General features: G+C 37.1%; 1 protein-coding gene across 5 annotated transcripts in view; it reads right to left on the bottom strand.

Moving 5' to 3' along the window:
• KDM6A (lysine demethylase 6A) overlaps positions 1–16169 on the bottom strand; it is a 204722-nt gene that overhangs the window by 22667 nt on the left and 165886 nt on the right. For all 5 annotated transcript variants that reach the window (XM_027054049.2, XM_027054051.2, XM_027054050.2 and 2 more), the window contains 6 exons: positions 12259–12388; positions 10734–10839; positions 9902–10107; positions 7396–7460; positions 7243–7317; positions 6568–6716 (listed from right to left, as the gene is read on the bottom strand). In XM_027054049.2, the coding sequence (XP_026909850.1) occupies positions 6568–6716; positions 7243–7317; positions 7396–7460; positions 9902–10107; positions 10734–10839; positions 12259–12388 (731 nt within the window). The remainder of the gene's footprint in view (positions 1–6567; positions 6717–7242; positions 7318–7395; positions 7461–9901; positions 10108–10733; positions 10840–12258; positions 12389–16169) is intronic.

Raw genomic sequence — 16169 nt, 5'->3', positions numbered from 1 at the left:
AGCAGAGTTTGGTCAACTCCTAACTTACTTAGTAAGAGCTTCTGCAGAGGGCAGCCTAAATCATTATTAAAAGCGCTAGAGCCAGGCTCCTAAGCTTATGAACCTGGGCAAGTTGCTAAACCTTTCTGACTCAGTTTCCTTACATTTAAGATTAGATAATAACAATTCCAATAAATCATTCTGTTGTTTTGAGGATCAGTGAAAGAATGACCGCTTCGAACAGCACCGAATACATGGTAAGTAGCAGTAGCTATTATTGATATCGTTACCACTTCTTTGTGAACTAATCCCCATTTCTCATGAGTAGTATTTGGACATCAGTAAAAGAAGCAAGAAATCCGGTTTTCAAATATAGCTGTGGGAGTACCATCAACAAAAATAATGGAGCAGGTAACTCTGGGGAACTTTCCAGAAACACGTAAAACAAAACAAAACAAAACAAAACAAAACAACCTAGTAAAAACTGCCAGAAGCAAACTTACCAGAACTCTGGGTGATACTCCAAGGTTTACAGCAACCAAGTGAATGGATGGATGACCAGAAGAAAGAGAACTTAAAACCCAGTAGGAGATGTCACTTTAACTTACCTTATTCCCACCCACATCACTAGTGTGTCAGTGGACTTAAAAATGGTGGTCTTGTGTTAACTGTGTGAGTGTTCCTGGTTCTGGAGGGAGCAGAGTGGATCCTGCTCCCAAAGAATTAGTTTTTCTGTTTTGACCTGACTGGAGTTTCCCAAAAAGACTGACACAAGGAGCTTCACTCTATCAGGGCAAGTGGTTCAGTGAAGGTTCTCCCCAAAACACTGAAAGACCAATGAACAAGCTGATGCTACCAGGGGCAAAAAAACAAAAAAACAAAAAAACAAAAAACACCCCAAAGAAACCAACAGCTGGGGCAAACAACAGACATACCAAAGGCCTAAAAGAAAGGCTGGAGAGTGAGATTTGCGGGGGGAATAAGGACTTTGAAGTTCCTGTGAATACTGGAGAATTTAGAAAGCGACATGCATACCCAGAGCAGGGAGCATGTTCAGGAAAACAAACAAACAAACACCTAAGACAATAAATTTTAACTTCTTGCTAATCTTTAGGCTCAGTGCAAGCGAGGAGGTAAAGGCTACAAGTACAATTGTAAGCAGCATGGCTAAGTGTAGAAGGAATGATTGAACACAGAGGCGATCTGCAAAGACCTGGAGAATTATTTTTTTCTTTCCTTCCTGTCCAGGTTTTCCATTCTTCTATCCTTTTGTGCATAAAGCATTGAAGGAAATCTCTCTCGGGTCACTGGTTAACCGCTGAGATAATGGAAAAGAGACTTCAGTATCCAAGCACACCAAGGAATATAGTCTTTGTGAAAATACTGTGGAAAAGTCACTGAACAAACTGTAGCTCACAACAAGCAAGAAACCCTGGATGTAATTGCCGCACGATAATATTCAATATGTCAAAATATCAGCACAGTGCTATGCCAAAGGGAGAGAGACTTCGGGGACCACATCCAACAGAGAACAGAGTCTTTCTTTTTAGGGGGGTAAATTCTCAAAGTCAGTTTTCAACAAAAAATTATAAGGTTTGCAAATAAACAAGAAAAGTATGGCCCAGTCACAGGGGGGAAAAAAGAAGAAGAAATTAACAAATTTATTCCTGAAAAAGCATGGACATTGGATTTACTAGCCAAACACTTTAAATCAACTGTCTTAAATACACTTAAAGAGCTCTAAGAAACCATGAACAAGAACCACAGGGAACAAGGAGAATAATGTCTTACTTAACAAATTGAGGTTATTAATAAGGAGACAGAAATTACGATAAAATTTTGAAGCTACAAAGTACAACCAAAATTAAAAATTCACCAGTGGGTTTCAAACAGCACATTTGAGCAGGTTAAATAAAGAATCAGCAAACTTGTGGAAATATCAAATGAAGCCAACCATTTTGAGAAGAAAGAAAATAGAATGAAGAAAAATTAACGGAGCCTAAGAGACCATCAAATACACTAACATATGCACTGTGGGAGTCCCAGAAGAAAAGGACAGTAAGAATATATAAAAAATGGTCAAAAACGTCCCAAATTTGACAGAAGACATGCAACTATACATCAAAGATGCTAAAGAAACCCCGAAGTAGAAAAAACTCAAAAGAGATCCACACAAAGACACATTACAAACTACAGAAACCCAAAGAGAATTTTGAAAGCAGGAAAAAAGAAGTGGTTTGTCACATACATGGGATTATCAATAAAATTAACAGCTGATTTCGTATCAGAAACCATGGAGGCCAGAAAGCCATGAGGTAACACATTTAAACTGCTGAAAGAAAGAAAAAACATGAACCAGGAATTTCGTATCTGATAAAACTATTCCTCAAAAATGAAGGAGAAACCAAGACATTCTCAGATAAATACAAGCAGAAGGAGTTTGTCACTAGCCAATCTAACATAGAAGAAAATTTATGAAGAAAATTCAGAAGAGGCTGAATTTTCAGGGTGAGTTGAAACAACACTACACAGTAATTCACAGCCCTATGATGAAGAGATAAAGATCTACAGTAAAGCTAACCGCCTAAGTTGGAAGATGCACACTTTCCGATTTTGAAACATACCTCAAAGCTACAATAATCAAATCAGTGTGATATTGGCATAAAGACAGAGACAGAAATCAACGGAAGAGCATCAAGATTCCAGAAAGAAATGCATACATATGTGGTCAACTGATTCTCAACAAGGGTCTTAATAAGACCATTCTACAGAGGAAAGAATAGTCTTTCCAACAAATGTACTGGAACAACGGGATAGCTGTGTAATTTGGACCCTTAGAGTTCATACCATATACACAAATTAACTTCATATGGATCAAACATCTAAATATAAGAGCTGGAATTATAAAAATCTAAGAAAAAAAAACAGGGGTTAAAACTTTACGACCTTGGGTTCAGCCGTGGTTTTTTACATAGAACACCAAAAGCACAAGGAACCAAACAAAAAATGGATAAGCTGAACGTCATCAAAATTAAAACCTTCTGTGCATCAAAGAACACTATCAAGAGAACGAACCAACAACTCACAGGATGGGAGGAAATATATGCAAATCATATACCTGATAAGGGATTAATATTCAGAATATAAGCTCCTACTATACTTAACAACACAAGGATAAATGACTGAAATTAAAAAATGGGCAAAAGACCTGAGTGGACATTTTTTCAAAGCAGGTAATACAAATGGACAGCAAGCACATAAAAATCAAAACCACAGTGAAAAACCACTTCACATCCATTGGGTCGGGCATACTAAGAAAAAAAATGGAGAATAATCAGTGTTGGTTAGGAAATGGAAAAATTGGAACTCTCACACATTGTTGGCATGAATGTAAAATGGTGCAGTTACTGTGGGAAGCAGTTTGGTAATTCTTCAAAAAGTAAACGTAGAATCACCTTATGACCCAGCAATTTAAATCCTAGGTATACAACCAAAAGAACGGGAAGAAACAGGGATTCTGACAAACGCTTGTACATGAATGTTCATAGAAACACTATTCACAACAGCTATAAAGTGGAACCAACCCAGATGTCCCTCAACCGATGAACAGATAAGCGGAACGTCCTATAACCATACAACGGAATATTCGGACATAAGAAGGACTGGTCCATTAATACGATGCAGATGAACCTCAAAACCACGCGAAGTGAAAGAAGCCAGCCACAAAAGGGAACATACTATTTGACTCCGTTAAAACATCCAGAACAGGTAATTCCATAGGGACAGAAAGTAGACTAGAGGTTGCCAGGGGCGGAGGGAAGCAGGGAATGGGAAGTGAATGCTTAATGGGTACGAGGTTTCCTTTTGGGCAGATGACACTGTCTTGGAACTACACAGAGGTGATGGCTACACAGCACAGTAAATATACAATACGCCAGCTGCAACTGAACTGCATACTTTAAAAGGATTAGTTTGGCCGTGTGATTTTCACCTCAATGAAGAAAACTGTAGGTGCTCTCACCACACTCTTTCACATATATATTATATAGCACAATGTGGAGATGGTAGTCTTAATACCTATAAACGATCTCTCGCCGTGGGCAGGTGGCTGGAATTGTCCATGGTATGGACTCCAAAATAAAATTTAGCACTAATTATAATTAGAGATGCCGAGATCCCACCGTCAGACTCAAAATCTTTTGGGGGCAAGCCTGAGAGCATCTCTATAGTTTAGAACATACGTGACTGATCATAAAGTCCACCGAAGCAGGGAACACTTATATTTATCTATGTAACTCCAGGAACAAAGTGTCTGCCCCATGAAGTATCAGAATAATTTTTTATTTTTTTTTTTAACGTTTATTCATTTTTGAGAAAAAGAGAGAGAGAGAGCAAGCGAGTGAGCTAGCGAGCCAGGGAGGGGCAGAGAAAGAGGGGGACAGAGGATCTGAAGCAGGCTCTGTACTGACAGCAGAGCCCGAGCCCAATATGGGGCTCGAACTCATGAACCATGAGATCATGACCTGAGCCCAAGTCAGATGCTTACCAGACAAATCACTCAGGTGCCCCTAGAATAATTTTTTAAAAATTGAACTGAGCTAATGAAACTATACATTTCTTCTAAGACCGAGCTAATACAGTAACCACCTAAATGTGGTTAATATAAACTGAGATGTGCAAAAACTGTAAACTACACACTGGATTTCAAAGACTTAATATGAAAAAAAACATGAAAAATCCCAGGAACTTCTACACTGACTACATGTTGAAATGATATCTGGATATACCAGGTTAAAATTATTTTCATCTATTTTGTTTTACATTGCATGACTATAAAATTTTAAATGACATATGATTTGCACTATATTGTCACACTTCTGAAAAACTAATGCCTTATAATATAGAAACCAACAAAAAACTCAAAACAGTTCAGACACAAGTGACAAAGAAGTGATCAAGTTTGCTTTCCCCCTTGATTTGTAATGAAAAACTGTGTTCTTTTTGAGTTGAGGTTATTTGTATAAAATAATTTGGAAAATTTCCACTGAAATGAATCTTAACCCAATCCAATAACTACATACATTAGAAAAAACAAACTCTAGAGAGTTCAAATAACTTGCCCAGTATTTACATCAGTATCTAAATGACAAAATGGGGAGCATATAGGTCTTTGCCATTTATTCCACAGCTGTTCCAACTTTACCCAACTATGAATAAAATATCACAGAACTGGGCTTCCAATGGCCTGAGGAAAACAACTATTACAACCTAGTAGTTCTAATCCTGGCTGTACAGTAGAATCCTATGGGAAACTTTTTTTTTTTTTTTTTTAATACTGATGCTTGGATCCCAAACTTCAGAGGTTAATCAATTATTTTTACACTGGGAAGGGGGCCTGGGTGGTTCAGTCGGTTAAGCGTCCAACTTCGGTTCAGGTCATGATCTCACGGTTCCTGAGTTCAAGCTCCGCACTGGGCTCTGTGCTGACAGCTCAGAGCCTGGAGCCTGCTTTGGATTCTGTGTCTCTCTCTGTCCCTCGTCTGCTCACGCTCTCTAGCTCTCTCTCAAAATAAATAAACATTAAACAAAAAAAAAAATTTTTATAAAAGCTTACCTTACACCAGGAGATTCTAATGAGCAGTCGGAACTCAGAACCACTACTAAGAAGCAAGCATAGGCCTATTTTGAAACAATTTTTTAGCTACAATTGAATAAGCAGATGACAAAGGAGAAAGCAATCTGGTTTTCAAACCATGGCTGCTTTGAGTACCAAAAAGAAACGCCTGATGGTGATACGCAGCCCATAGGCATTGGTATATAGGTGAACTTGTTATCGCCATTATCTGCCGGAATTGTTACATATTTTAAACATCAATCTGAAATCTTATGTCAATCCAAGGGAGCACAAAGAAGATGGTATTATTACTGTCAGACAGAATTTTAAGTTTAAAGCCAATGTAATGCATTTAACAAATGAGGGAAAAGACCCACAGAAGGAAATGTGACTTGCCAAAAGTGACAAGCCTAGTTAATGGAAAGTCCAGACCGGACACCAGGGGGAGTCTAGTAATGTCTTCACATCAAATGTTTTGTGTGAGCTGTGTGCTGCAACCCAATTAGAGAATTACAACTTATACTTTATTTAAATGAAACAGAATGGAACAGACTAGGATATGTATTATTTTATGAAGCTGTTCTTGTATACACGTATGTGCACAGTCATAATATAAAATGTATTTCTTAGTGTGATCATGGCAAAAAAAAAAAAAAAGTTTAGAAAAAACGGTATCCCATCATCACTCTGCAGTAGACAGGATCATTAACAGTCTCTAAGCCACAGGGACTTGCCTAGGAGTGCTCCAAAGACCCCTTTCCAGATGAAACTGCTATTGTTTTGGGACGATTGTAATAAAAAATGATAAAACAAAGGGGAAAAAAATCTAATAAAAGTCAAACTTTAACAACAGGGGTAATCCTTCCAGTTTCATTCACTGTAAATGAAAAGAATCTCGTTCTCTTTTGCATGTTTTGTATTTTGGCTAATTCTGTTTCTCCAATGTGGGAGATACGTTAGTTCATAAATGTTACCTGGTGTTCTGCTTCCTGGAACTTTCATGTATAGTTGAACTGTGTTCATGCCCAGTATGGTATGACCAACATGGCTTAGAAGATTTCCTGCTGATACGACACGCACAAAGGCAGGAAGTTTAGTCAGCTCATGTAGCTGCAACTTCCACCTGCAATAAAATAACAGATCAAGAGTGAAACTCTGCTACAAGTATTTGTGGACGTTAGCCATTTCTTCAAAAACTTTGTGTCACAATCAGAAAAACAATGAAATCTAGAAATACTGTCCTTTTGCACAGGAAACACTCAAATGCTTAATTTTCCAATTTTTCCAAAGAAACCATACTGATGAAAAGCAGCATAAAAATTACCAAGTAAATGCAAGAAAAAAAAAAACTGACTTATTTTTGTAATTGTTGTATAATTCTATTCTATAAAATGATTATATACTATTAATCATAAAATACAACTTTATGACTGTGTAATTAGCATAGATTCAGGGTCCTGATGAAAATCTGTACAAGAGTTTTAAGTTGAAGAAAATAACTTAACTGCCAAACCTAGCAAAAATAGTTTATCTAAAACTTGTGTATCAACTTAGAAAGATGACAAGGAACGGAAGAGAAAACTGTAGGCAATTCTGTGTCTTGCAGAGGATACCTCTTTGCATCAGTTCACAAAAATACTAATACTTACTTTTTGTCATCAGACAGGTCAATGTTGGTCCCAAACTTTATGGTTTTAAAGGGTCCTTTCCTCCTCCTACCAGAACTTAAAAAAAAGAGAGAGACAATATTAGAGGCATGCCTTTTAAACAGAAATACTAAGTGGACAGTACAAATGACTTACTTATCTGAAGATGTAGATTCACTGTCTGAGTGGTCTTTATGGTGACTTCTTTTCTCATTTTCTTCCTATAGATTAAGCACAACACATTCTAGCTTAGTATTCTACAACCAGCTATCCTTTCCCATCATACAACTGAAAAGTTCACATCTAGATGATGGTTTGGAAGCTAAATTTCTATAGGCCTCTTTCACATGAAAATTTCTTCAAAGACCACACATTAAATAAAACCCAGGAAAAGTCAACACTCACCAGCATGGTATCCAACCTCCTCAGCCACAAAGTTATGTTAAGAGTTCTTTCTTAGTAATATTCTTCTATACGGGAAAAAACTATAGATTCTCATTCTTGCCCCATTTTTGAGAGGAGAGAATTTTTTTTAGAGAAGCCTAAGAAGTATCCATCTTGATGATAAATTTCCTAAACTAGCAGAGGTGTGCGTGCATGTGTGTAGCTATGTGTGTATAAGGGTGAAGGTTAAGACGCTCTTGATTTGATAATGGACAAATGGAAGAAGTTCTCCCTGGGTTAAATCTTTCCTTCTGCAAATGAATTATAGACGAATGATAACACACTTACAACTTTAGTAAGGAAAATAAGTACTATGTAAATACAGGTGCTTTTCAATGCAAATATTACAATTCTTTACAATTTGGGGTCATAGATATGGTATCTCTTAACACTGCCCTATGATTTAAGTTGGCGAGGGGAGGGGGGGGACGCCTGGCTGGTTCAGTAGGTTAAGTGTCCAACTTTGGCTCAGGTTATGATCTCACGGCTTGTGGGTTTGAGTCCCACATCTGGCTCTGTGCTGACAGCTCAGAGCCTGGAGCCTGCTTCGGATTCTGTGTCTCCCCCTCTCTCTGCCCCTCCCCTGCTCACACTCTGTCTGTGTCTCTCTCTCTCAAAAATAAACATTAAAAAAAAAAAAAAAAGACAATACTTGGTACATTTTGGCCTCCCTCCCTTTAAATGAATGTATGGTTCCTAAACATTTGTCACATTTTTCACAGGTAATGGCCCATGCCTCAAAAGCACACAAAAAAGGCATCTTTTCTTTGGTTATAGATCCCACCCATATAAATACTCTGCCTCTTATTATCTTTGCTTTTCAACTCCTCCAAATTTTCCTTTGGTGATCTCTGAATCGTATTATTTATCCTATTCTGAACATAATACTACCACATAGCTGAAGTATCTCAGAAGTCTGAACTAGAGATTTATATGGACAATTAATTTCTCTGTTAGGACACAGAGAATGGCAGTGAGAAAGAAAAACAAATACACAATTCACAGGTACAAATGTTGCCTTCACTGAAAATGTGAAACTCGGGACAGGATTTTAAACGGATAAGCAAATGTAATGAATTACAAATTAAAGACTTCCAGGCACGTATTAGGTTTCAGCTGTAGGATATGTACAAAACAACTTAGTACAGACAAGTGTCTAAGTAATACACTTAATAAACTCATTTTTTGTGGAGATCTTATCTTCACTTTGTGGGAGAATTCACAAAGTCCTCATTGTAGCACTAAAGGATTTTAGTAATGGTTCACTGCTGAAAGGCCTGAGTCTTTGAATAAGAATCCTCTGATTATTTTTCCGTTTTGTTTTTTAACTTTCTGAGCCTGGGTGGCTCAGTCGGTTAAGCGTCCACCTTCAGCGTAGGTCATGATCTCTCCGCTCCCAAGTCCGAGCCCCCATCGGGCTCTGTATTGGCAGCTCAGAGCCTGGAGCCTGTTTCAGATTCTGTGTCTCCCTCGCTCTCTCCGCCCCTTGCTCACTCACACTCTCTCTCAAAAATAAACATTAAAAAAAAAATTTTTTTTTAATTTTCTATATATTTTGAAATAATTTATCCTCTCCCTCCGGTTTCTCTCTCAGACTAAGACTGGTGAGAATAACACTAATGCTTCCTGGAGGAGTTATCCATCAGATAATACTAACCTGGTAGAGGAGAAAAATGGGGAGGCACAAGACTAGGAACTTTGCAAGCACAAAGCAATCTTGAGACTCCCTTTAGCCTCTGATATCAGCGGTTCTCAATGAGGGGGAATTTTATCCTCCGAGGGACATCCGGCATGTCGGGAGACATTTTTGACTGTCATAACTGGGGTAGAAGGTAAGGGCATGCTACAGGCATCTAGTGGGGAGAGGTCAGGGATGCTCCCAAGCATCCTACAATACGCAGGACAGCCCCCCACAACAATGTATTATCCAACCCAAAATGTTAATAATGCCAAGATTAAAAAACCTTGCCCTCAAAAGAAACATCCCAGGGATGAGGGAGACCTCTCACTAGACAGTAACAACATTTATTTTATCAACCCACAGGCTTGCTTAGACTTTCCTAAGAGCAAAGTGGATAGCACTTACAAGGTATTTTACAGAACTATAAACTAATGAGATGCTTACAAAAGAAACGCGCCCTTTCAAAATAAAATAATATAAAACATGAAAATAAACTATTCTTCAAAATAAAATAATCTTCAGGGACGAAACACTTACCCTCAATGATTCCTGGAAGGAGGAGGCCTGGTACTGTGCATACTTAGCAATTGTAGTATGAGATCGATTACTTTCACAATGCCAGATTTTCTTCGTTCCAGTAGGATCCCAGTTTTCATCTGCCGGCTGCAACAACTGTGTCCTCACTTCCACCATATGCTCATTGTTCGCTTCCACCAACGTTTTGGTAGAGAAAAGTCCCAGGTCTTCATAAATAAATGAATGTAGTTAATAAAAGAAAATTACATTTGGAATAATAGATTGAGAGTGCTTTTATTAAGAAAAGAGGAAAACGTGTGACAGCATTCCATCCGGTTCCCATGAAAACCAACCAGGGCCTCTGCACGCCCTGAGCTTCGTGCCAGGTTTACACGAGCACACAATGAAGCCCGGGACCTAATAATCATCATGCCGCCTTGTGCAGAGGCGGACTCAGGGGGCCAGGCACCGAGGTTTCACTTATCTGATTTCTTCAGGTGCAAGGAACTAGCAAGGGGACTACAGCACTGATCTGTAGCATCACATTTTATCTACATTTCATATTAAAAATTATTTCATTAGATAACTTCATCACCATTATAACTATGTAATCAGACCAAAATAAAAGCTAAATTCAAAAAGCACCAGGAAATCACCAGGAACTGGCATCATCACTGTATCTTCATACGATAGATTAAAGAACTGATACACTAACACACACACCCAGGAAAAGAGTAAAACGAAAATGTGAAAACGGAAAAAATAAACAGAAATAAGTTTCTGTCAGTGCTTTACAAGTTATAGATAGCAAAAGAAATTTTAAAAAGTTTCCTTTTTCTTATTTAAAGCTTACCCAACTTTAGAGCTCCGGCAAGGCCACGTATTACTGTAACAGGGTTGTTTGGATTTGTACAAAATTGGTGTAATGGAGGAAAGAAAGCATCACGTTTATTTTCCAACTGTAAAATTAAAACATATGGTTAGATCTCTTGAAAACAGACCTTTTATGTAAATATTAGGCCAAATTCATAGTTTTTATTTACTGCAATTTCAATAATGTACCCTGTAATTTCTATTTTATATTTTGCAGCATTTTATCACTGTCTTTTGATCCTAACTGTAATTAGATAGTGACCGCATACATTTCTTTTGTCCATTGTATCTTGAAGAAAATACATGGGAAGAAATAAAATTGCAACTTCAAAATCAAAGTGCTTTAAAATATCTTTTGACTTTAAAAGGAAGAGTCCTTTCACATGCTACAAAGTGGATGAACCTTGAAGACATTACGTTCAGCGAAACTAAGGCAGTCACAGAAAGAAAAAACAGTGTATGATATTACTTATGTGAGGTATCTAAAGTAGTCCAATGTATAGAAATATAGTGGTGGCTACCAGGGGCTAAGAAGACCAGGAAAAAGGGAGTTGCTACTTAATGGGTTTAGAATTTCAAATTTGCAAAATGAAAAAGTTCTGGAGAAGTGCTTTCCAACAATGAGAATATTACTTAACGCTACTGAATTGTATACTTAAAAATGGTTAAGATGGTAAATTTTATGTGGGCTTTTTCATCATAAAAAGAGAAAAGAAAACCACAAAGAAGTGGTTTTTTTTTTCCCCTCTCAGACTTCAGTTTGAAAGGTTTATTACACGTCTATCCCCATGCTTCCCTTACATTCTGAAGGATCAATAAATATGGGTTGGAGGAAAAACTAACAGGGTTTAACATCTGCCTCTAGAGGGCAAAGACAGGGCCAAATCCCCCAACACAAACTTTACAGTTTGAAACTGTTTTCATTTGGGGTAAAAGTGGGAGGATGGAAGGAAATGGGGGAGGAGGACCTACTTGGGAGAAACAGAAGAGTTGCTTTGACTGAACTTTTATCAACTTCCTACATCAGATGTCTGAATGTCCTTAAAGTAAAACTTAACATCAGGTTTTAAATAATCTATCAAACTTTTTAAAAATGACATACCTATTATCACATTTTATGTTCTCAAATGCCTTTTTTGAAGGTAACTAAAGCTGCATAAAGCAGAATGAATGTTAAGGTTCAAGCAACTGGTAGAACACGGATTTAAACCCCAGCTTGAATTACACTTTTAGGCAGGTTTGGCCTAATTGGGGGTGGGGGGGCAGGAAGAAGTATTTCTCACTACTTTAATGTAATCGTGGGAATAGTTCAGAAGGTATGTTTTACATGCTATTATGAAGTCTTTGTGAATATATCTTTTCTCCCCCCAAAATATTCAAGCTACTGCCAATAATTTTAACGTTTCCTAAAGGGCATCCATATTAATTTAAAGCAAGATCTTATGAAAGACAGGTAGATGCAAACACTGGTTTGATTTATTTCTAGTCAGTCAATTCAGACTCACATAAATACTAGGTGTAGGTGGATTCAACTTGTCCTTTGGCAAGGGAGGGTATGGTGACGATGGTGGTCTTGGAGGCGGACACTTATCCAATAAAATGCTACTGTTAGATAAGCCATTTTTACCTAGATTCCTTAAAAAAAGAAGAAGGGAGAATAAATCAGCTGTACATTTATTTAGAAAACAGAAAAAAAACATTCCTGAATTAAGTCCTAATTAAGTTACTGGGTAGTTGCACAAATCCATGAGATTTGGATCTATCATAAAAAACACTCAGAGCAATGTAATTAATTTCAGCAAATACTTAGCTTGATTCCTGTATTTCCATTGAAGAAAAACAATAGACAAGATACTACAACACATGAGTTACTGATGACATCCCTTATTTTGCTCATAATTTTCCAATTTATGTTCTTCACCTAAAGAACCAACGCGAACTCTAATTTCCTCTCCACCATCTTCTACCATCAGATTCTTTCCATTAAATGTGAAAACAATAACTTGACCAAAAAGGTCTAGATAATAGTTAAAAAAAAAAAAAAAAAAAAAAAAGAACGTTATCTCTCTTCCTATGTCTCATCTCAGCAATTATCACCAGAATATCTTTGTGATAATCTGCAAACCTGAAATGATCTCTTCTTTTTTGCCTCTCAAATCTGTAAAGAATTTTCTGTGTAACTCCTTGGCTACTAAAATTCAGCAAGATTCCAAATGAGGCATATAGTTGCTATCCATTCTCTGATACTCTATATAATCATTACTTACTAGTACTGGGGTTTCTTTTCCTTAAATGAATTAAAGTACCACATTTGGTAAGTTATAAATTGTTAAAATATGGTAGAATCACTTCCAAAATATAATTCTTTTAGTGTTAAAAATTTTTTTTCCTATTTCTTAAAGTTTCTGCTCAACTCGAAAATCAGCAAGATGCAATTCTGAGCTTACAATTCATTCCAGGTTAACTTCACCCAGTTATTACAAGTTCAAAAATTATCAATGCATTGTAAAATAGCAAGTATCCTTAAAACATTAAAGTTTTAGTTAAGAATTCAGAAATTGTAATTATGGTGGGGAGTTAAACTTAGTATTTACTTATTGAAGAAGGAATTAGCAATTTTTCATTGCAAATTGTAGAATACAGGTTGAAACAAAATTAATTTTCTGTATTTTGCTATGTTTTTGCCAAAGAGAAAAAACCTTACAAATCAGCCTGTTTTGGTTGGCCTTAATGAACACAAAGGCTTGAAATTCCACTGCTACAAACTTTTGAGATGTTACACTAAACAGCATTACAGATGTCACTTTCTGAATTTCCTCACCTATAAGTCCAAGTAAAAACAAAACGGTTCATGGCAGGCTTCAAAGGAATAATGACTGAAGTTTAAAATCACTGATTTTTTTTGCAGTATGTGAAATAGTTATTATTAAAAATTATTAATAAAAATTATTAAATATTATTATTTTAATATATTATGAAAATATATTGAGTGAAATATTGTTAAGTTATTATTAAAAGTTATTAATAAAAGTTATTATTAAAAGAAATTTTAGGTTCAACTAACAATTCAGGTTAAAGGTTAAATAAATGAATAGTCTACCCACAACATCTCTCATCAAACCACGAGTGGCCTGTACATTTAAAGATAGCCACGATACATTTAAACTTTTAAATTTAGGTATAAAATCAGTACTAATTTTGAACTCCATGGAAGTAGAAAATAGGTGGTTAACACTGGTAAAGAAACAATTCAAGTATTACCATTAAATCAATGCAAAATAGACCTCCACTTATGATACACATATAAATAATTTTCATGCTGAACTGCATATCTGCCACTGTTTCACCTTGAGATGTAAACAAAATATGACTCCGAATACACAAAATTTGTTTCCTAGAGCAGGAGATGGGTGTACCGTCAAGTTCACGATTAATATTTTAAGGAACTGGAAGATTTGGACCAAGAATTAAAACTGCACCAGGAAAGAGTATCTCATGCTAATTAAACATGGCACCAAAATTTAAGCTTCTACAACATTCTGGACATTGAGAGATGAGACTAGAAAACGGGGTTTGATAGATGAGCAGAATTCTGCCTCCATCATTTCTACAGTTCTGTAACAAAAGAAAAAAGGGAAATGGGAAAGTAAAATAATGTAAAATGCAGCTGCTTTCATTTTTAAAATAGAAGAGAAAAAGGTGAGACATGACTACGGGAGCTGATGTTGAGTCAACCATCGAATGGTGCAATTATAATTTTAAATCATAAAAGCAGCAAAGGTATTGTAGGCGTGCCTTTTGATGTATGGCTCTGGCCACTGTAACACTATGATGGACCAAACAAGACTCAGATTAAAAATAACCAACACTTTAAAAAATAACTATACATGTGAAAATAACAGGGTAGTCAGAATAAACCATGTAATCAAATTGTATCTAGCAGTTTCTTACTGTACTGCAAACACTGACTCCCTGCTTTCTTGAGGTCAAGTCTGAAACAAATAGGAATTTCCCTGAAGGAACTGATGTAGGTGGTTGTCTATACAGTGACTATCAGCCTTTTCCACTGAAAATACACTTCTCAGTCCTAACGCCAAGGACAGAACTGTGCATAACAGGAAAAGTTTTTATCTTCTCAACATATAAGCATCCAACACTGTTTACAATATTTCAAAGCGAGGGCAACGAAACTGTAATACAACAATGCAAAGTGGAGAAAGGCACTGAAGAAAGAATTATTATCCCATTTTAAACCCTTTTCTCGCTTTCTGAAACCTTCCCCAAGCCCAGTAGAGAAGGAAACAATGAGTCGTTGCCCAATTCTTTAAAATCCTGGCTTAAATTTGGTTCGAGATTTACCCATATCATTTGGTAGATAAACGAAGATGTGCTCTGTGAGTAAACCAATCTACGCTTTTATTATCTCTGGTTATGGAGCTCCTCGACCGGAAACATCAGCTCTCTTGCTCCCAAGTCACTTTCCCCTTCTCAATTCTGGATTCCTGCCCAGTGCAGGATACCACCAACAGAACAGAAGCGGCAAGCCTGATGCCTATCACTTGCCATCTCGACTTTTCTCTAAAGATCTGCATCTCTAATTTACCAGAGCGTTTTTGGTTTCTTCGTGAATAAGCCGAGGCCTATAGTGACCTGAAATAACCCAAGCAACCCCAGGGGTCTACAGTGTTTTGATGTTATCTAGCCACCTCCAAGTTTATCTACGTACACATAGGTATACATAAGCACACATACGTGCACATATATAAAACATGAAGTCTCTGTAAAAAAGCAAAATTACCTTCTAAGAGTCAAAAGCTAAAAATAAAACTGTAAGAATGAACTTAAAAATTCTGAAGTACACGTTCACATGTACCTGAAAGCTGAGACAGAAGATTGTAGTCTTTAACATACAAGAAACACAATCACACCTAGGTACCCACAGCATAAGACTTTATTAATAATGAAAACTTATGGTAACCGCTACCGTACACCGTTCATAGCTTGCACCTCCGCGCAACTGCTTCTGCCAACACTCCTCCGCAACACCCTTGGGTCCCGTATCGTGCGTGCTAGTTTTGGACCTCTAAATTTTGCCCGATTTTCTAGCAACTGTCCTAAGATTACAGAGAGTGGAAGAGCGAGGAAGACCCTGCTCTGGCAGAGTGGTGGCAGTGGCATCTAGAAAACAGGACAGAGGCCCCGACGGCCGAGTGGAGAGCAGGGAGAAGGCAGTACACATTGGCAGCGAGCCGAGGTACTGTGTCAAAGGAGAACCCAGGATGGCATTTGATCTGGACATTAAAGCCCACCTACTTTCTTTAGGCCCAGAGTTAAGTGAACGACGGTGTAACGGCTAGACAAAAAAACTAACATAAAAACTTTAAATCAAATTTTAGAAATTCAGGAATTTCACTCT

Source organism: Acinonyx jubatus, chromosome X (assembly GCF_027475565.1).
Source record: "Acinonyx jubatus isolate Ajub_Pintada_27869175 chromosome X, VMU_Ajub_asm_v1.0, whole genome shotgun sequence".
Lineage (NCBI taxonomy): Eukaryota > Metazoa > Chordata > Mammalia > Carnivora > Felidae > Acinonyx > Acinonyx jubatus.
Note: the sequence above shows the minus strand (reverse complement) of the source record. Positions and strands in the feature narration are given on the sequence as shown.